Genomic DNA, 22338 nt, shown 5'->3' with positions numbered 1-22338 from the left:
CAGTGTAGCTAGCAAGAATTGAAAGTACTTCAGCTTTTAGGGAGAAAGTCTTGGTGTGGAGCTTAATTTGACACAGGCAAAGCCAAGATACTGAAAACAGAACTTCTACCCAGCCTTCCACGGCAGTACGGAGCCAGAAATAAATCTGAGTGTAGAACACTTCCTGGCAGGAATTGAAAAAGAAAAGAAAATGCCCTTGTCGCTGGTGACACAAAAACTACCCACTGCCCCACATCCATGAGCCTGCTGGCTTTCACTGGGGCCCTTTGTGTTGCCATGACTCCAATTCCTAAAATCCTGTCCCCTCAGAGAACAGTAATTGGAATGACATGTTATCTTTGTCTAGAGTTAGCATTTCGACTGGTGACATTTGCACCTCTTTGCATGTTCCCCAGAGATGGCAAGCATTATTTGTTTTTCCATTTTAGAGAGGAGAGCCAGGGTGCTTTCATGTCAGCCTACGAGGCTGGTGCTGAAGGATGTCTCTGATGTCAGAGGGTCTGCAGGTGGCTTGAGGACTGGGAGGAGCCAGATTCAACTTTACCTCTGTGACCATCTCGGGCAGCAGGTGGTGGTAGACCCTTTAACTTGCAGGTAACATAGGACATACTGTGTTACCCGTTCAGGGTCATTCACCCAGTAGGTGGTGGAGCTGAGATGCAGAATGAGATTTGTCTTTCCTGAGATGGCATTCATGTCATGCGGCACTCACACTGATCCCAACCTTGCTGCATGGAGCGAGCTGTTTGTTTGTTTGTTTATTCAAGACAGGGTTTCTCTGTGTTGCCTTGACTGTCCTGGAACTCACTCTGTAGATCAGGTTGGCCTCAAACTGAGAGATCCACCTGCCTCTGCCTTCTGAGTTCTGGGATTAATGGTGTGTGCCACCACAACCTGGCCTGCATGGGTTTCTGTGAAAACAGTTTTTAGTCATCAGCTGTATCGTGATGTTTGATGTAAATTGTACTGTAAGTTGGTAATTTTGTGACCACGTTGGGAAATCAGAGAGATTGGGTTGGGAACTTTCAGGCTTTTATGGCAATCTTCCTCCTTGTTTATTTTGAAGCCAGGATGATGTGTGGGGAGTTAGTGGTGTCTCATGTAACCCAGCCTGACTTTGAACTTCTAATCCTTCTGCCTTGAATCACAATGCCTGACTTAGCATTCTTCTCTTGAGAACCAGAGTCCTGTGAGAAATGCTCAGTCTCTTTCAAAGGCAAGTTTCCTGAGAGCCAACTAGGCCCACTTTTTAAAGGAACATATTTCCCAACATGGATCATTGGGGGAAACACATATCTGAAGCAAACTAAATTGATCCTCAGCCTTAAACCTAGAAGGGCCTTTCTAGAATGGTCCTAAAGATGCAGCTTCAGGTAAGCCTTGATATAGAAACTCAGAAGTGGTCCTGGAGGCCCAGCTTCTTCTCTCCTCTCTATTTTGCTTCAAGTATGCTTTTCCTCTTTCATGAAATTTAGCATCTGGTAAGCTCACAGCCCCTGGCAGTGCTACCCTGAGGGAAAAGAGCCAAGTTTTCCTTTTGGAATCCAGCCAATGGCCTACTTTCATGGATTCTGGAAGGATGCTGTGGGCTTGGATAGTGGGTGTGAACTGGAATCTGGGCATGGGATTCCCACAAAGCCTTCACTGCTGGCAGGAGAGTTCTTTTCTCAGGATAGCATATGGGAATTTGTTGTCATTATGTTAGGCAGGTCTACCTGTTGTGGGATCCAGGGCAAGTTGAAATTACATTTAGAATCCTGGGGTTGGGGTTGTGGCTCTGTGGGTAGAGTGCTTGCCTAGCTTGATCCAAGCCCTAGGTTTATCCTCAGCGCCACACAAACTGAGTATGGTGATCCCAGCACTCAGAAGGTGGAAGCAGCAGAAGCTCAAGGCCACCCTTGGTTACATAGTGAGTTTGAGGTTAGTCTTGGGTATAAGAGACCCTGTTTCACAAAACACCCCTCTCTCTTTAAATTTCTGTTTCCATTTTTCATGGTATATCCCTTTCAGCACAGGGACACTGGTAAGTGTGGTTTTCAAAGACCCCTAGTCTTGAAAGAGGACCTAGTCTATGGAATGACGCAGGGAAGTATCCTGCCAGAGGCAGAGGGTGACGCAGCATTGGGGAGGCACAGGCAAGAACTTTGTCACCTCTGATCACATCTATCTCTTCTATCCCATCATGCTTTGCTCGCAAATTGCAAAGTAAGTTCAAGATAATGGGTACAGAGCATTGAAATTAAGTGCAAGGTCTGTTGTTCTGGTATGGGACCTTATGTGACTGGCCTGGCCTTGTGCTTATGAAGTCATCACTGGATGAGTGAGTCTCTCCATGGTTGCTTGCTTTCCATAGTAACATTTTAATATAGTTAAATCTATCTTTTAGTATGAGTTCCCAGACCTTTCAAAGATAATAGGTTTTATTGTAAGGGGAAAAAGTAAGTGCTGTGGGGACCACAGCAGGGAGGTTTGTGGGGAAGTTAGAAGCTGTGTGTGTGTGTGTGTGTGTGTGTGTGTGTGTGTGTGTGTGTGTGTTGTATGTGTGGTATATATGAATATGTGTGTGTGTGGTGTAGTGTAATGTGTGTATAGTGTGTATGGTGTGTGTTGTGTATATAGTGTGATGTGTATATAGACTTTATGGTGTGTGGTGTGTAGTGTGAAGTATGTATAGTATATATGGTGTGTGTGGTGTACACTATGATGTATGTATAATATATATGGTGTGTTGTGTGTAATGTGATGTGTGTATGGTGTGTATGATGTGTGTATAGTGTGTATGGTGTGTGTATGTATGTGTGTGTGTGTGTTTGTAGACAGATCTTCCAGTGATTTCTCCATTGTAAACCCATGTCTTCCATATCAGCTCACTGGCTAGCATCGGCTCTAGACCCATCTTTGGCCCATGAAGATTTCTTTGCCCGCAGCTATTCCTCCTAGGCCCTCACCTGCCAGTTTGAGATGTTCTTCCCTCCCTTTGTAGCTAAGAAGATGGACAGTTCATCTGGTTCAGTACATTACCTGAAGTGACACCACCTGCCCTTCCAGCAAGTTCCTTGGTTGAAAGTGAGTCGCATGTCTTTCTAACTCCCTTACTCTTCCTGCGCTCAGCTCCAAGACATGGAGTGTGGTGAGACCTTCTCCAGACACACTTTATCTCTACCCACCCCTGCCTGGATCACCATTCCTTTTTTGACATCTGAAACCAGAATGTTAAGCATTCTGTTTCCACGAGTTACTTTAAAGACATGTTTTATTGTGGCTCTTTGGCTAAATTTGCAAAGCAGCATATGTATGTATTCCTCTGTCAATACTGAGTCATGTGCTAGTTCTGTCCCCAGAATAGATGCCTCAGGAGAGGGACATCTGCATAGTCACCCTGACCCTGCTGACGTATGTGGCCAGGCAGTTATCTCTGGCTTGGATTGAGTGGAGAAGCTCCTGTTTTTGGAAGCAGGTGGATCTGGCTGTCAGTCTGACTGGCTGTGTGATTTGCCCTGTCACATTAGTTCTTTGGGCCTTAGTTTCTTTGTCTGTGAAATGAGGAAGAGCTAGACTTCCTGCTTAACCATGAGAGGATAAGGTGAAAGTCCTTGGTACAGCTAGTGTGGGTGTGTCCAGATTGTGGTGGGCATGCGCTAGGGTAGACCAGATATAACTGGGTATGTCCAGACCCTGGGTTGTATCCTCACTACTAAAAACAAGACAAAAACTAGACTTCTGTACCTATCAATTGTCAGTTCTTAGTGGCTGGCTTAGGACATTGCCTCATTGGTATGTGATATGGCAGTGAAGAGCCTCCTGAGGAGATTCTCTTATAAATGGTTTCTGATTATGACTGACTTTGTGGTTATAATATTAAAGGGAAGTGGGAGGGAAAGGCCTACTGGCTCTGCCAATGTTTTTTTTTTTTCTTTTCATTTCTTAAGTTAAATACTTAGTGCCTCTGCCAAGCATAGGTGTGTGTGTGTGGGGGGGGTGGGTGTGTGTGGGTGTGTGTGTGTGTGTATACCAGACCTGGCCTTGACTTTTTAGAAACAAGTAAGTTAGTCAACATGAATTGGTTATCTATTTCAGCTTAAGACATACTTTAAAAAAAAATAGAGGTTTCAGACAATATCTTGTCATATTGGTGACTTGTGGCAGAATTGTCAAAGCAATGTTGTATATGTGTAACAGTGTAGAAATGCCAGGCCTCTCTGGGACTCAGTTCCTTGACACAGGATAGCTCACAATGGAGCTGGCTCTATTGTTGGCTTCAATACAGAACAAATAAGAAGAGCCCTGGAGAGGAAGAAAAGAAAGAAATCCATTTTACAGTCTAATCTAAGCAATGGCATCTTGGTGCCTTTGCCATTTCTCACTGGGCTAGAAGTGGTGGGGAAAGGTCCAGCCCACATTCAGGGGTGGGGGAGTGCACATCAGGAAATGGGGTCAGTGTGTTATTTTAGCAGAGGCTTCCCAATAGGCAGGGAGAAGATGCTTTGGGTGAATACAACCTAGTGCTGGAAAGTCTCCCTCAGGGAGGGTTTTCAGGGAGGCCCCTCTGAAGAGAACGCCCAGGCTCAGTCCTGTGCAAGGAAAAGAAAGCAAAGACCTTTGGGCCTGGAACAGAACATGAAGGTGCAGAGGCAGAGAAAGAATGGAATGAAAGTGTGGACTTTGGTCAGGAAAGTTGGTAGGGCTCAGCCTGCATGCAAGAGCCTGTGATGATGAGGTTCACTGCTTTATGAGGCTTGTCCTGTGGAGGACTGAATGCTGCCATTGGAAGTTTTGCTTCTGTTTCATTTCAGTTTTTCTGTGAGATAGTCTTGCTCTGAAGCTAGGCTGGCCTTGAACCTGTGGTCCTCCTCCTTAGCCTCTGGAGTGTTGGGATTACAGGTGTGTGCCACTATTCCTGGCTTGGAGCTTTGCATCTATGTTGAACTGGAGCTGGTCTTGCATTGGCTTGGGCACTGGGAGTCATGGAAGTGGAGTTGACATGGCAAAGAGCTGGATGCCTGGGGTTCACACTAGGTGAGAAGTGCTGGCTGGCATCCCTTATCTCAGGGAGCTCACAGGGTGATGAGCAGGTGAAGAAGGTGCAAGATGGTGGTAGAAGCCATTCTGCAGCAGATGTGTAGCCCATGGGAGTTGAAGGCAAACTGCTCTTGCCCACCAGAAGGGGACATGGAGAGCTGTGGAGGAGAGGGCTTTGATGGTGCTCAGTGACATGGTGGGGACAGGTTCTGTCTGGTCAAGCAGAAAATCTTGGCCAGACAGGACAGCAGGTCCCTTGTCTCCTTTATAGAGAAAGGAGGTAGAGCATGCTCCAAGGCACACCGGGATCCAATCTGAGACCCTGGATGTTGGTGGTGCATCTCTCTGAGCTCAGGAAAGCTCAAAAGGCTGTCATATCTAAAATTCCTGGTTGCCTCTGCTGAAAAACATCCCATTGGCTCAAGAGCTAACCCTGTCTATGCCACATGCTAAGGTAGCCAGGTGCCAGTATGGCTGGCTATTGCTGGTGTGTCCCCTAATTGCCAATGTTGCATTTCTTCTCACCTGCCCCCTTCCCCAACCCGGAGACTGCATTCTAGGTAGTGTCCCTATGAATTCACATGCATGGTTATGTAGTCTCTTTTTCATGACTCCTGTCCCTCCCTGGCATGTACACCATCATCCTCATTTGAAAGTGGTACTTGAGGTTCAAGAAATTCAGCCAGCTGTCCTGGGTCTTGAAGTTGGAATTGAGGGTTCCCATGAGATCCACTTGCCTTCAAAGCTTGTGTTCCTTCTTTTTCTACACACTTGCTTTTCTTTCCCTTTTAAAAATGTCTTAGGGTTAGAATGCCTCTCTGCTGTCCATTTTAAGATTCTCCCAAGTAAGTTGCTGTGAACCAATAGAAAAAGTGTACAATGCTTTATGTTTTGTGTGACAGAGCATCCTGGAAATAGACAGGGCTGAGGGACAGTAGCCCAGTCAGTTTTCTCTCTTCTGATCTTTTCACGCTGCCTGTAGTGCCTGACCTCTCCATCCATTGTCAATGAGTGAGTTCTGAGCACTAATGGCAACAGGTGTTCCTTGTGTGTGTCACAGACACAGTGTTGAATATACCTTCAGCCTTGGCATGCACTGGGTCCTGCCTCATGGGAGACAGACCTGTAGAAACAGCTAATGATGTACGACTAGGGCTTTTCTCTGGGAAGGTGGGAGGAGAACACCTTCAGCTCTGCCACCAGCAGCTGACTGGGCCAGGCTGAGCTGAGAGTTCATGATCCAGATGGCTTGGGGGTGGACAGCAGGCAGCATCAGACATAGCTCAGTGGGAGTCTGAGTAGCAGGATTGGCTAGCTGACTATGGAAATATTTTATCGCCTGTGGCCCAGCTGATCTTCCTCCTCTTGTTTCTTGAAAAAAGGGTGCTTCCACTGGGTGTGCATCATCATTGGATGTAGATCATCACTGGGTGTAGATCATTCCCTGGGTATAGATCATCACTGGATGTAGATCATTCCATGGGAATACATCACCACTGGGTGTAGATCATTCCCCGGGTGTAGATCACCACTGGGTGTAGATCATCGCTGGGTTAGATCATTCCCTGGGTGTAGATTACCCATGGTGGAAGCAGCTCTGTAGTTCTGTTAATTGTCTGTTTTTAGCATTTAATAAATGCTTCTAGGTCAAATCTGTGTTTGTTGTTCTGTTTACCACTCTATAGGCATCAGAACCTGGGAGAATGGATCCTAAAAGTGAGGTAGACTAAAGTTCCATACACTACTAGTCAATTTTATTCAGATGATCAGACAATTTATACTCTGAGAGTTGAGAAGAGTTGCCCAAGTAAAGTATACAGCCATAAGGACAAGCTGCACATGGCAAAAACATGTCTTCAATAAAGGCATATAAACAAATAACAATAGTTGTTGTAATGAATAATCTGAAGCAAACTTGCTGTTATCCTTAGGAAGGGCACAAAGGCATAACCTAAGAACAATTCTTCGTTTTTTGAAGCAACTGAGGGCACAAGACTCTTGTCTTTGTTTTCTTGGAATTTTCTCATAAGCACTCAAATCTCTTCATGCAGCCTCTATTCTTGGACTATGTTCCAACATCTCCTTTTTAATTTTTTTAATAGCAAGATATCCAGAATGGTTTTGATTTTAGATGTTGTAGATAAATCTAATTTTCATTTGATGCATGAGTATCCTATAAGCAAGAAAATTATATTAGAAAGCTTTGTATATAATATATTAACACCAAGAACAGGGACCTAAACTATGCCCAGTACTGTTTACATTATTATATCGATCAGAAAAATCTAGAGGACAGCTTGAAAAGAGACTCATATGATTAGTAGTTTTGGTCTCTTGTAGAACATAAGCCTATATTGGTTTTAATAGGAATACAAATGGTATGATGTCCTATACAAATAGGAAGTGATTTAAATCGCAAGGAAAAATTAATTAGTCCATACTCCAGATGGATGAATGAGTCTCTATGGTCCCAAGGTCCATTCATAAACACAGAGCCATTAGTAGAATATCTTCTCCCTTGGTACACAGGGCCTGCCTGAGCTTGGCAGACTTGACTTCTGGTGATATGGTCCATATCTCCTTTTGTCCCTTATTTGGAGGTTTTCTATCTTTCTGGTGACTTTCACTGTTTCCTCAGCTTCTGTCATTATCCTTGATGGCTGTAGGCTGGAGGAGCCAGAAGGAATACATACTGTTTCAGTAGATCCATCTGAGATGACAGGTGCATACCCCTTCTCAATTTTCTTCTGAGGATGTTAAAATCAGGCAGGCTAATGCATCAGCTTGCTTATTTCCATCTGCAATAAAACCAGAGGTTAGAATATGCACACATGAATCTCTTACTGGAAATAATCCTTCAACATAAGCAGAATCTGAAATGATATTTAAGGGTTTATGAATTAACTGTAATAGAAGAGCCAGTTCCAACTGTTAGGTTGAGGAAAAAGGAGTATTAATAGATTAACAAATACCTGAACTATGAATCCCTCCTGTACCATTAGATGAGCCATCAATAAAATAAGTATCTGCCTGTGGAATAGGAGACAATTGGACAATTTTTGTGATCACAAATTCAGTTAGTATGAGAAACTCCCATAGCTTACAACTGGATAATGATATCTTATCCTTTTCTGTGAGTGAAATTTGAAAGTCCATAGAGTTCTAAATACTCTAAAAACTAAAAGTGATTATTAATTAGGGTAATTTATATAATACAGGAAAGATCAGATCCATATAATTGTTGACATTGGGTCCTCCCCTGATTTACTAATTGAGCAATATGAGTAAGGCAAATAGTATTTTATGACTCTTATGGTGTGAATAGTTCCATTTTAAATGTTTGTCCTCTTGTGCTATGGTACCTGTAGGAGACAATTTAGTGGGGGAAATAAGTGACTTTAAAGGCAGTGAAGGATCCACACGATACACAAATGCTTCTTTAATGTGGCTTCAAATAGCTGTAGTTCTTTTCTTGCCTCTCAAGATAAAATGCAAGGGCTGTCCACTGTCACTTCTCCTTCTAGAGTCTTAAGTGGATTGGTTGGTGCATATAAACATTTTGATTTTGTTGAAATTGCACTGGAAATACCAAGCAAAATTCACGAGGCCAGGGAGGAATTGCTAAACGAATTCCATTTCCCTGCTGTGCCCTAGTTTGTCTAGGTTGTAAAGTTAGCCTTTTCATATGCTCTAAGTTCTCATCAACAACTGGAGAGAATTCAAGATTAGATTGATTATCAAATTCCTCACCTGATGCTTCAGGGTCATTTTCAGGCAATGGAGGATACGAATCTAAAGTAGGCTCAAGTAAGGGAGCTGAGGGAATGCCACCAATTATGCCTGAACTCTCTCTCTCTCTCTCTCTCTCTCTCTCTCTCTCTCTCTCTCTCTCTCTCTCTCTCTCTCTCTCTCTCTCTCTCTCTCTCTGTGTGTGTGTGTGTGTGTGTGTTTCCATGCTCCTTTTTTGACATCTTTTACCTATTTTAAGGTTTGATCATCCAGTTTATATTCATACAAGGAATTAGCCATCTTTCTCATAATTAACATCCTACTTTATCTTCCTTAAGCATTTTAATAACAGTTTGAATTAATGACCAAGTGACCCAAAATGGAATGGGGATCTTTCCCCCTTGTTTATGTTCTTTTGACTTGGTCCTTACTTCTTCATCTAAAGTTCCTCCTGGGAACTTTGTACTTGTGCTCCTCCTTTAAAAGTGATGCACATGCTCAACATAAGGCAAAGCCTTCCTGGTTTCTGGTCCATTATGCTCACTCTCCTCCTGCTGTGAGGGTCCCCACTCTTATCTCATAGCCACATCAGGTCCCTGGTTTGTGGCAGGGCTTGTTTATTACTTTATAATTGGTAGTTGGACTTGGGAGAATGGAGCCTAAAAATAAGGTGGACTAAGTTCTCATGCAATAGCCAACTTTATTCTGAGCATCAGACAATTTATATTGAGGGTTAAAAAGAGTCACCCAAGTAAAGAGTACAATTACAAGAACAAGCTACATATGGCAAAAACTTGTTTTTCTTTAGAGGTCTGTGAATAACAACAGCTGAAGTAAACTCACTACTATCCACTACACCTGAGAGGAACACAAAAACACATTCCAAGAACAATTCTGTCTTTTGAAGAAACTGAGGTCACAAGACTCTTGTTGTTACAGGCACTTAAAAATCTCTGCTCACATGACTCCATTTTGGATCATGTTCCAACACTGTGCACTGTGCATATTCATTGAACTCTTCATGTCCACACATAGACAGAAATAACAGCTGCTCTTGGGCATATGGTCCCATGTTCAGACCCAGGTGTCTGCCTTCAAGTCCATGTTGGCTCTTTGTAAAACCATCCCATCCTATTCCAATGTGAGGACTGTGGAGCTTGAGGAACTGTGAGAAACGTGGCTGTTGCTTTTATTAGACATGTATAAAGGAAAATTGTGCTCTTGTTTCTGGAACCTTAGTCCAATATGAACTCACTTAATGCTAATGACAACTCTGCCATTTGACTGTGCACATGGTATCATTCGATGGATGTGGAAGTTGAGGGACACAATGCATGTGACTGTCAGATGGAGTCATCTAGCTCCTAGTTAATCCTCTGAAGTGGTGTCCATACCACTGTGTACACTGAGTGTGGTGTGCACCTCTGCTCTTGTGTACAAGTGTTCAGTGTTCACAAATTACCAGTTACACAAATAAACTTGCCCCCTTCCTTGCAGGGGTGAGGCCTTGTTCCCATTAGTGAGTTTACATGAGCACTGTTTGGTATGAGAAAGGGAATCTCAAGGGAGAAAAGCAGTTTTGATGTTCATAAAAGTTAATGTTTTTCATTTACTGTCTCTCCTTTGAAACTTAGACCTAATTTATTGAGCCATGGTTGAAATATTCAGGAGGTCTCTGTATTCCTTCCAAAGAAATATGATTAAAAATGCACAGCAGCCTCTCCCGGTTTCTGGAAGACAGTTGAATCTGACAAAGAGCCACAAAATTTAAAGTTTGCTTCTTTTTATAAAGAGTCTGAGCTTTCCAGCATCCTGCAAAATTAATGTGTAAGCAGCACTCGAGGTTGAACTATTTTCTGGAGAAGTCTTGGAACCCAGGAGCCAGTGTTCCATGTGTATCTTATATAACATGCTGGGCCTGACAACTCATTCCCTGGAATAATAATCAGCTGTCTTTGGGTCTGGCTGCTCTGAAGTCATCTTACACCTGACTTAAAACCTGATTAGCAGGCTGGAGCCCATGCCTTATGGGATGAGAGTGGGTAGGAAGCATACTGAGGAGTGGCCTGGGGTTAAACCTGTGTCTCTAGCCCTTGTCCTGCCCTCAAGCCTCAGCTTACAGTCACTTCCCCTGGAATCATCCCATGAATCCATACTAGGTGGGTACTTCTTTTCGATGCTTCCAGAGACCTTTGAGGTTCTTCTGTGCCCTTGACCACACTGCATGTCAACGTTGAATTAAGCTCTGATCAACTGGCACTAAGAACAACACTTAGCATACATTGGCTTAGTTGATGTTTGTTGAATGAAGATCCATGAATTTGTGGCTGAATAAGTGAATGAGGAGATAGTCCTAGAATAGAGCAGTATATTGCATTGGGCATTATGCTGCAAGGGGGTGGATGTGGAGAGTTTTTGGGTCTGCCTCTATAAACTTGTTCCTGCACCTGTAGGATGGAGTTAAAAGATAGAATGTAGATGCCAAGGAGAGAGCAACATGGCTACTTCCTAAAGCCCACACTGGATGCTCAAGTCCCTCCTCTGCTTAAAGCCTTTGGACAGCATCGACAAATATGATGGAATGGCATCAGCAGTTTGCTTCAGAGTAACAGTGGTGGGGATAGGATCAGCCTTAGGTTGGAGAGCAGCTCTGAGAACTGGGCATACAGAGGTACACTATTCTGTTCATATTCAAACTTCTCCATGATTCAAAGTTCAGAAGTCCTTCAATAGTTTCCTATTAATTTCCTTGGGCTGATACTGAAGCAGCAAGGAAGCAAGTGAGAGGAGGGGTAGGATACATACTAATTAAGGGGAAAGTTGCTGCCAACCAGATGAGAAAGGGCCTGCATCCCCTCCACCATCTGTGCAGCCTTCCCCACTTATCAAAGCTCTACTTAAATTGCAGTTTATTTCCCTCCAAGCTTTATCCACTTACCCATCCACCCATCTACCATCCATCAATTTACCCATCTATCTACCCATCTCCCCATCTATCTACCCATCTCCCCATCCAGCTACCCATCCACTCATTCATCTACCCAATGACCTATCCACCCATCCACCCATCCATCTAACCATCCACCCATCCATCTAACCATCCACCCATCCATCTAACCATCCATCTACCCATCACCCATTCATCCAGGTACCCATCCACCTACTCATCCATCTACCATCCACCCATACATCATCCATCCATCCATCCATCCATCCATCCATCCATCCATCCTCTCCTAAGTGATACCTCAGTAAAAACACCTGCTCATTTTGTAGCATTTCCTGTATGTTGAACGTGGAAGGCTCAACAGAGGCTGTTGTGTGCAAAAGAAATTCTTAGGTAGAAGTCCCTGGCTCCTGGGTTCTGAGGCCTCAGACATTACACTAGGTGCTAGTGCTGCTCCTGTTTCACAGGGCAGAGAACTGAGGTCTTTGATCATACAGAGACTGCTACTATAGTGGACACCAAGACCTATGATCTTGTCACACACTGTGCTGGGTAGCCAAGCCATCACATATGTCATTAGACAGTGTGCCTCCTAGTCTGTTCACAGCCCTGTTATAGAGCACAGAGGTAGCCCAGCCACATGGGCCTTACTTGTGATTGCTTCTGATGACCCTAAGCCCTTGCAAAGTGTATTCTTACTGGAGCAGTTATGGGAGGGCCAATGGAGGGGAAAGGAGCACCCTTCTGTTAATTCAGCTATAGTTTACCTGGCTCCACACAGTGGTGGTAATTAGAATCCATTACAAGCATAAACATTGCATTCAGCCAGTTCTGTGAAAATGTGTCAAGAATTACTTTAAAAGCCTTGTCTGGACTCTCCTTTCGAAAGCCCTGCCAGCTGTTTTAGGCTTGCTCACAAAGAACAGCTATTGATTTCTGAGGATCCTGGGATGGTTGGCAACTCTGCAGGGCCTCACCTCCTCCCCAGCCTTTTCCAGCCTGAGGGTCAGATGGCTCAGGGGGAGGACAGGGGAGAAGGCAGGGCTGCCATCAATTGCAAATGCTCCCTGGGCATCTGTCTCAGCCAGGTCCAGCACCATGCTGTCCTTTAACTGACTCATCCACTCAGCAACTGACAGGCCCATTCATGGCATTTAGCTCATTCTAAAGATTAAATTCTAAAGACTCCACCAATGCATATTGAGCAAACTTCAGGCTCTGTTTAAGCACCATGCATCATTTGGTCAGAGGGTGCTATAGTGCTTGTTCAGGTTGAAAATCATCTGGCAATGGGTGGACAAGAGGAGCAGAACTAAGAAAGATTGAGGGCATTGGTCCTACAGAACCAGGGTACTGCTGGCTAACACTGCTGGACATCGGTCTGATGGTAGCAATAGCAACAGCAGTTATGAAATAACTCCTCATCCCCACCCCTAGTGTAGCTTTCTGGAACATTAACTGATTAACTCCTTTTGGGCCTTCTCAAATTTGTGTTGTTATTTACCCTGTTTTGCAGATGAGAAACTGACACCAATGAGGAGAAAGTAATCTGCCCAAGGTCACAGCTAGGGAGGGGCCAGATGGCTCTATGTTGAGACTGTGGAATTGGAATCTGCTGTGCTGTAGGCTGTCCAGCAGTCTGGAAAGATGGTCCTGTGCTTACTGTAGACCCATGTGGCTGTATGGAGTTCTCTTGAGGTCCTGAGCTCAGCACAGGGCTGTAGCTCCAGGTTGTTTTTGCTGTTTTTCTTTTGATCTTTTTTTTTTCAGAAACCATGAGGAAGGTGACAGAATTAACTGCTGTTGTAATATTGTTTCTGGATCCTTGTACTTTGCTAACTGGCTGGAACTGGTGTCCTTTGGGCTGACAAGAGAGGCTGCTTGTCACCTTTTCATAAGGCTGGCTTGTGGATTCCTTGTTTGGCTGCATCATGATGCATGAGGGTTAATATTGGGGACCTGGTGGCAGCAGTTCAAACAGAGTAGTGACAGTTATTGACACCTGTGCCTCAGAGGCCCCTGTCAGATAAACTGTGTAGCTCATGCTAGGTCCTCCCATTTCAATTGAGAGTTCATGGGTCATAAATCTACATTTCTCAGAATGGAACTTACCAGGTAACTATGATCAGCTGGGTCATGGGCTACTAGTCTTTACCATGCAAGAAAAACCTCCCTTCCTTACCACAAAGGGGGTTAGCTTCCTACTACAATTCAAATGTTTGGGCACAGATCACTGCTAAGGCCACCAAGATGTGGGTTTAAGTCTCTACTTTGTGTGGTCTGACTCTGACACAGGCCTATCACCATGCAGTGGCTTAGCTACCCACCTTGTAGGAAAGGGCACTGGATTCCTAAAGCCTCTAAGAGGCTGTGCAATTGGCTAATATAGGGCAGCTGGCACTGGCTGGGTTTTTAACTAGGCAGGTACCGTGCACTCTTCATGGAGAACTCAAGAGTTCTCCTAACAGTCACTGCAGACAGGCCCACGGGCAGCAGGTGAAAGATCTATGTCATTGACAGATCCCAAGGCATCAGAGCACATGTTTTGGTTGTAACTAGAAGAGTTTCAGTTGCTACTGAAATTTGGGGCTTGTCTTGTTCTTAACCAGGAAGTCTCTTTTGTTACCTGAAGGAGGAGGGCAAGGCATGATTTACTTGAATGTGATGAGACAGAGAACATTCTAGTATGAAAGGAAATGCCAGAGGCTTTTCTTTTTATGCATTTATAATACTTTGTGATTTGGTAGGCAATCGTGGTAACTCTGGGATCCTCACAGATTTAAAAGCTCCCTTGTAGCCCCATTGTATTTGAAGATCATTGTCCTCGATGCTCAGCTTGAAGGAAACACTCAGCTTGCTGAAACTCTGAAAGTAACATCTTCCAGGAAGCTCTTGTCTTGATTTATCTGGCCAAACATCAAAGGAAACGATTATGTGTCCCTCCTGCCATCCTACCTCAGCACTGACCATCATGCCAGCAGGTGGTTAACAATATGGCAGTCTTGCTTTGAGGAATAGTGAGCCTCCAGAGTGCTGTTCCATTTCCTTCTGTGGAATTTTCCCATTTGACTTCTCCAGGCCTTCTTTGACCCCTCCTCCAAGTCTCTTGACCTGTCATGCAGAAGGGTCTCACTTACTGGACGTTTACCCTGCCTCAAACCTGTTGCCATTTTGTGACCTAGCATCACCTCACATCTGAACTGTGGCCCAGTTAGGTGACAGTCTGCATCTCCATTGTTTTGTGATGACTGGCCTCAGGTGCATAGGCCTCTCTCTCTCTGTAGGATGACTTCCTACAGCTCAGCATGGCTATGGGCAGAGAAGACTGTCAGGGCCAGTGATGTTACCAAGGACCAAGAGTGAGAGATGGAGTAGGGAGAGAGTATGTGGATTTTATCCTGGGGCTGGACATTGAGGGTATCAAGCAGCAGGTGAGAATATGTGATGTGACTATGAGGACACCTTGTCAGCTTGAGGGACTTAGGTTGGAGGGCATCTGTTCTCTTAACCCCAGTCTGGTAGTTCCATTGGTGCTGTCCCCCAGCCACAATTCCAGAACATGGTGACTTCATGGCCTTCGTTCACCGGAGCACTGGTGAAATTATTCCAGTCAAGTGTTGTCTCTGTGGTTCCATTGGTAAACTTTGTCAGATAGTCAATCACAATTGTGACTGCAAAAGGGAATCAGGGTTTTGACATCTCTGTGAACACCCTGGAGCCCTGGGTGGTTTGATGCTCTAAGAATTTATGGAAAATTGTTGTGGCACTCTGACTCCTATAGCTAAGCCCAACAAAACCCACAGAACTCTGCTCCACAATAGGAAATGACAGTGGCACCTGTTTGAAGCCTGCATTTTGTGGGAGCACATTATCAGGTCCATCAGCAGCCAACCAGCAGCTGTGAACTTCCTGCTTGACTCAAGGATAGTCTGGAAGGTCACATGACTTTCATGTGGAGGATCTCCAGGTGTAATTGGTAATGCTGTATGTGTTTGTTGAATTTGAGATCAACATAAGTTTTAGTGATGAATAAGTGGGGAAAATTGATCTTTGACTCCTGCAAGCCAAGAGATGCTAAAAGATTCAAAGCCCCACGTCCTTAACAGATTTGTTCTTAAGGCACCTTTTGTACGTCGTGCTTTATGTCCTTGGTGAGGCTGGCATGTTAGGGACATAGGACACCATAAAAAAGGGATCCATGGAGCAAGCAGATAGAAGCATCAGCTGAACAGAGTGTGTTCTATGTTCTATGTGCAGAATTGTCAAAGAGTCAATAGATACACATACATACATACTGAAAATTAACTCCATCATGGATCACTCAGGAAGAAGAAAGATAAAGCCTGGGAAGGCTCACTGACTGCATGGTCATGTGTTTCTTGGCATTTCAAATCCTTAAAGAGTCTAGTTAAAGAATGCGTTCCTTTTTGATGAGTGGAAGATGCTCACTACTAAGAAGCTTACGTAAGGAAAGCAGAAAGAATGGGAAGAAACCCTCCTTGGATTTCAGTACACTGGTGTGTTTCCTTCTGTATATTTTGTCTTTGTGAGAAAGAGGGGGCTCTTTTTTGCTTCTTGAGGTGAGACTCAGGTAACTGGCCTCCCACACCTGACAGAAGCTTCTGCCTTTACCCCTCCCTCTGGTGGCACTCTGGCAGTATTTTTTATATGTCATGTTAAGTACTTGGGACAAATAGCCTGGTGTTATTGTATGTATCCCAGAATGTAGTAAATGCTGTGTAGTCCAGGGTATGGGAGGATTCTGTTAGGAGGCAGTGGCCAGGCCGAGTGAGGCTGCAGGTCTTCCTGCAAGGTTCAGCGACAGCATTTTGACCAGCTGCATGAGGGGCTGGTATAGGTGCAGGACCCTAGCACCCAGCCAGGGCTCTGATCTGCCATCCATCACCTTCACATCAGGAGGGACGTCTGGGGATTGTGTTACCATTTATTAATATCAAAATCTATTCACAATTACAAGGCAGAATGAGGAATCCGAGTCATGTCACCACCTGCTCTGCCATTCCTGCTGGGGTACTAGCTCTCTGCTGCTGGCGCTATAACCTCCTTCCCGAGGGGTGATGGGGAAACTCCAAGCCATGGCTCTGCCGGCTCTTACACTGTCGAAGAGAGCTTGTGACCCTCCCCTTGGGTAATGTTTCTCCAGAGAACTGCCCCATACAGTTGGCTATCAGACCGAATTCCCACAACATGCATGGCCTAGAACAAGTCCTTGAAGCTCCTGAGTGCTGCATTTGCTTTCTGGAAGGTGGGATCAATATACCCACCTCTCAGAGCTTTTGTCATGAAGCCCACAGAGAGCATGGGAAAGATATTTTCTGATGTGGAGTCAACGGTGACTGAAGCAGTGGTGCAGCTGAGGTGTGTGTTACCTGAAACCAAGGACTCACTGAATGGAATGGCATTTATTCCCAATGGACCACTAGCTGGGACATCATCATAATTATTAATTTTTGCATTGCTAAGTATTGAACCTAGGGTTTCATGGGTAATAGGCAGTCACTCTACCACTGAGCTATACCTCCAGTTCCAGCAAGAACTTTTATTTTTCTTCAAACTTTCTTAACAGTCATAACTCAGACTACAAAACAAACCAACTCTTGGTAAAAAAGTGTTGTTAAGGTTTGGAAATGGTACACAACACTGTCATCTTCTGACCATAAACTGTCAAGACTCACCCAACTCTTGGAAGGGTTGCATGCTACTGGGTACACCATGCTGGTGTCCAGCTGGTGTCTTGCTATAGGAAGGAGGCTGCAGAGAATCAGGGCTCAGCATGGACAAGGGCTATGACTGAGCCTTACAGTGTCCTGCTTGTCTTTTTCAGGTGGCTGAGATGCATGGAGAGCTGATTGAATTCAATGAGCGTCTACATCGGGCTCTGGTGGCCAAGGAAGCCCTGGTGTCCCAGATGAGGCAGGAGCTGATCGACCTCCGAGGCCCTGTAAGTGTTCCCCAACAGCAAGCAGGTCCCAGCCTTGCTATCTGCCTCTGCCCACCCTTGCTATGGGGATCAGGCAGGCCTCTGTTACCTGAAGTCTCACTGCTGGGTCAGTCCAGTCAGGTGCCAGGATCGGTTTTGTGTCTTAACTTGTACCCATGTGGTCTGCTGGTACGGATCTTTTCATTGCTTATTTTTGCTTGTTTTTGTCCAGTAGTTTGGTTTGAGGGGCATCCTATATAGGCTGAGTTATAGGGCTTTTCACTTACTCTGTTGACATTTTTGGTCGTGTAATTGTTTGTTATGGGGCTGACCTGTGAATTCTGGAATTCGTGCTTTTCATTCTATAGAGGGTAGTAATTCGTCTCCCCTAGACACCCCTGGTTGAGAATTGCTGATTTGGGCCATTTCCTTGGCTCAGTCATTCTGTATCTGTTGAAACACGTGTGATCAGTTGTGTCCTTTAGATATTTACCTTGTTTCTGCATCATGCCACTGCGAACTGTGGTGCTATAGGAATTTGGATGCTGGTCCTTCCATCCATGCACATTATAACTTCATCTTCACTTTAAAAACTTTCTCTGCAAAACTCCAAGTTCCAAGGATGTGCAGGTAAATAGTGTGCACTCTCAAGTAACTGTTGCCAGGTTCAGCTTTCACCAGCCATAGCCAGTTCTGTTTCAACTTAACATTTCCTGTTTCTTCCTTCTGTATATTGGAGTAAAATATAAAGTAGTATTTAATCTCTGGACATTACTGTATATGTCCGAAAATAAAAAAGTAAATGCTATGCCCTTTTTACTCCTTACATCTACTAAATCCTTTACTGCAGCAAACATCAGTGTTCAAATGTCCAAATATCTCAATTTTAATTAGACTCTTAAAATTTGTGATATACATGAGGCCCAGATGTTGTAATCCATTGATTGTCACTTAGGTTTCTTTCTCATAATTTAAAAATGATGGTAAGATAGATACACCTAAATTATTCCAACTATTTTAGGAAGACATTTCAATCATGTACCTTCATGTATTGTGTAGCCATCCTGGCAATTTGTCTCTGGAGATTGACCATCCTCTCCATCTGAAATCATTAACCCTTGCTTCTTTCGTCAGTCTTCACCATCCACTATGCTTTCTTTGAAAGTTTGATTTTTCTCTTACTTTTTTGTCTGTTGGGTCCTCCCTTGTCTTTCTTTCCCCTGTGGTTAGTTTATGAATAATACTAGGTTTCTGTCTTGGATTTTTACCCTCGAGTTCCTTGATGGCATCTCTGGGTAGAGCTGTTTGACATGCTTCTCCTGTTTTCATTTTCCTTAAGCTGGCATTTGGATCAGTGTCATTTCACTGATGGCATAGCTCTGGTTGGACTGTTTCCTGTCAGCAGTCCCACAAACTGTTTTCTCTTTTCAGTGATGGGAGTGGCCATATGGTATTATCCCCTAGGTCAGTTACAATGTGTCTCCATCAGGTCAGTGGCTCTTCCTCTTGATACCTTTGTAGCCCCATGAGTCCAGATGTCTGTCTCCTGTGAATACTCCTGTTTCTGTGTCTAGCTCTGAGTATTCCAGACTTGCAGGGCTGGCTGGAGAGGGGACACAGGTAGACAGGAAGTAAGCAGTGGCCCATTTTAGCATAGGCTCAGTTTGAACCTTGGTAGTGTCAGCATAAAGGCTAAAATAATAGTAGGTGCCCACTGTTGCTGTGGATGCTTTTTACCGAGAGCAGCATCGGTGCCTCGTTCTCACTGTGGAGGGGGAAGCCCTTATTCTTATTGTGAAGCCTCCTGTACAAATTGTGAACTGCTAATCTGAGCAGTGGCAATAACAGAGTGGTGCTCTCTGTCCACGTGTGATGTGCTGCCGTTTGTGTGTGTGTGTGTGTGTGTGTGTGTGTGTGTGTGTGTGTGTGTGTGTGTGTCTTGTTTCATCCCCACCTGACCGACTGTCACCAGTTGTGACTCTCATACAGCAGAAGTGAAGTGGCTTACCCATTGTCCCTCAGTTAGAAGTGGCAGGGCTAAGTATTGTTTTAGAGACTGGGTTTTATTTATCAGTTAAAAATGCCAACCTTTTTGGACTCTTGAAAAAAAATCTTATTTTACAATGAGGGTTTCTTTCCTCGTCACTTTGTTAAAATACCTGACTGGGCTAGGGAGGTTGCTCAGTGGTAATGAGCACTTGTGGTTATGAGATTTTTGTTCCCCACATCCACACAGTAATTTTCAAACCTCTGTAGCTCCAGTTCCAGGGAGTCTGATGCTTTTTGACCTTTGAGGGCACCATACATGCACATAGTGCACATACATACATTTATGCAAAACATTCATATAAATTAAAATAAATCTAAAATAAAACTTGGATGAATCAACAAAAGGAGGAAAGATTTATCGGTGCTCACAGATTCACAGGATATGGTCCATTATGGTGGCACAGGAGAGGTTTGTGGCTCTGTAGGGTGAGTTTGAGATGTCTGGTTACATGGCATGGATAATGAGGCTATAAACACCGAGCTCCCACCCCCACCCAGTGACCTCCTTCCTCCTGTGAGACTCCATCTAGTTTCACAGTCTGCCCAAATAGCCAATGACCAAATGCTTCCACACACAAGCCTGGGAGGCTGTTTCACAGCCAAATCATAACATTTACAATCTCAGGCAGTTAAAGGATTAGGAGATTGCTCAGTCAGTAAAGTGCTTGATATGTAAGCAGAGGACCTGGGTTCAGATCTCTACAGCCACATAAAAAGCTGATGCAGAAGCTTGTGCATGGAATCTAGTTCTGGGGACTCAGAGACCGGTGGGTCCCTGGAACTCACTGCCCAGTCCATAAGTTCCAGGTTTAAATAAATGCAAATGGAGGAAAATCCCTGACATTGACTTCTTATCTCCATACTCAGGCACATGAACATGCATTTTGTACACACACACACACACACACACACACACACACACACACACACACACACACACACAGCAATGGTAGTTTAAGAGGAATACAGGTGGGTATTAAGAAGTAGAGAAAAGAAGATCTCTAGACCTTCCCTCTCCCAGCACCCTCATTTTCTGGCCCATGAGCAGGAAAATTTGCCAGCTGATTTACCTTTCCAAGCCCCCTGCACACACTTGCTCATTTTAGCAACTGGTCATCTGCTGCACATTGGTCAATGTGTTACTTCTCCCTGTGTAACAAAGCACCTTACAGATGTTTTCATCTGGCTTTACACGCTGATCTATTTAAGAACAGACCTACACTCTGTGGGGCAGGTGGTTTCAGAGTCTAGCTGCCCAGAGTCCTGCTGAAGGGTTTTGAAGTTTCTTCTTTTTGCTTCTGCAACAGTGGTAGAAGGGCATCCTTGTGGAATCCTGCATCCAGATAAAAAGGCCCATTTGGCAGCTGGTTACTTAGGCAGGCCCAGAACTCTTGTCATGCAGGCTTATAGGGTGCTGAGAAGGCCTTCCTCTACCTGCTGCAGGATGCTTCTGGAAAACTGTAGGGGCTAGTACCCTATAAGAGGCCAGGGTACAGTAGACTCCTGTATCCTGTTGAGTGTGCCCTAGGAAAGTCATCCTTTTTTACAGATATATCACCTCCATGCAAAGGTTTTGGGTCCACTGCATTTCTGTCATGCTTTCTGAAGGCCCTCCTCATACCTGAGCCCTTGCTTCTACTGTCACATCTGACTAGAAGGCCACCTGGGCCTCAGACTCCACCCTAAGGGAACTTTCCAGATGCCCAGGTGCAGGCAGATTTCCCTTCAGTGTATTTCTGTGTCTCTCTCTCTGATCCTAACAGGACTCCGTGAATTCATCACTGATTGATCACTCAAAGTGTAGGTACTTTGTGAATGTGGGTGAGCTCATTAAATGAATGAGTGAATGTCACTGTTGGGAAGTGGCAATGCCCAGATTCTTCCTGGGCCCCTGTGACAGACTAGCCTATGTATCTGACCCTGCTGTGCTTTTCGCTCAGACTTGAGTGCTGTCCAGGGCAGCTGTGATTGTCATTACCTAAAAGGGTAGCAAAGGCCAAAATGGTACTTAGGATCCTTAAGTCTGGTGGGAGGAAGTGGCTGTTAAACTGTGGCAGAGGAAAGTGTTGAGGTGGACTCTTGACCTTGTCACTGTTGCCTTGGGACTGCCCTTGTCACCTCCCCAGAGCACAAGGCAGTCATAGAAGGAAAGAGGTGTTTCTGTCTCAGTGTGAATTCGTCCTCTCAGTCTCTTGTCACCCTGTCACCTCAATGGGATCCCTCCAGGGGTTCAGACTTTGAGTGCTTCAGAACTCTGCTGCACTTGGAGCCCATTTCCTCTTCTGCTAACTGGAAACATGGTACAGGCCCTCTTCCTAGATACCATGCTCACCACATGGTAGGTGCTCTGGGAATGTCTAAGTTGGTCATCTTTGCTGCATCTTGACAAAGCAGATGGCCACAAAGACCAAGTGATAGTTAAGCAAAAGACAAGATCTGTGACACAGATCCCTCCCATGGGTGTCATTGACAATATTATACATTTTAAAGCTAGGTTACTCATTTGAAGGGGAAGGGGTTTGGCGTTTGTGGGTGAATTGTTTCCTTCATTTCTGTCTTAGGGTTACTATTGCTATGATGAAACACTATGATCAAAACACTATGGGGAGGAAAGGGCAGATTTGGCTCACATATTTCAAGTCATAGTCCATTG

The 22338-nt window shown here is 44.6% G+C and overlaps 1 protein-coding gene across 4 annotated transcripts in view; it reads left to right on the top strand.

Moving 5' to 3' along the window:
• The window catches only part of Snx29 (sorting nexin 29), a 402905-nt gene that overhangs the window by 268528 nt on the left and 112039 nt on the right, over positions 1-22338 (top strand). For all 4 annotated transcript variants that reach the window (XM_027424771.2, XM_027424770.2, XM_035447582.1 and 1 more), the window contains one exon: positions 17541-17657. In XM_027424771.2, coding sequence (XP_027280572.1) covers positions 17541-17657 — 117 coding nt within the window. The remainder of the gene's footprint in view (positions 1-17540; positions 17658-22338) is intronic.

This window comes from Cricetulus griseus, chromosome 7 (assembly GCF_003668045.3).
Source record: "Cricetulus griseus strain 17A/GY chromosome 7, alternate assembly CriGri-PICRH-1.0, whole genome shotgun sequence".
Taxonomy (NCBI): domain Eukaryota; kingdom Metazoa; phylum Chordata; class Mammalia; order Rodentia; family Cricetidae; genus Cricetulus; species Cricetulus griseus.
This window is presented reverse-complemented; position numbering and strand designations above follow the sequence as displayed.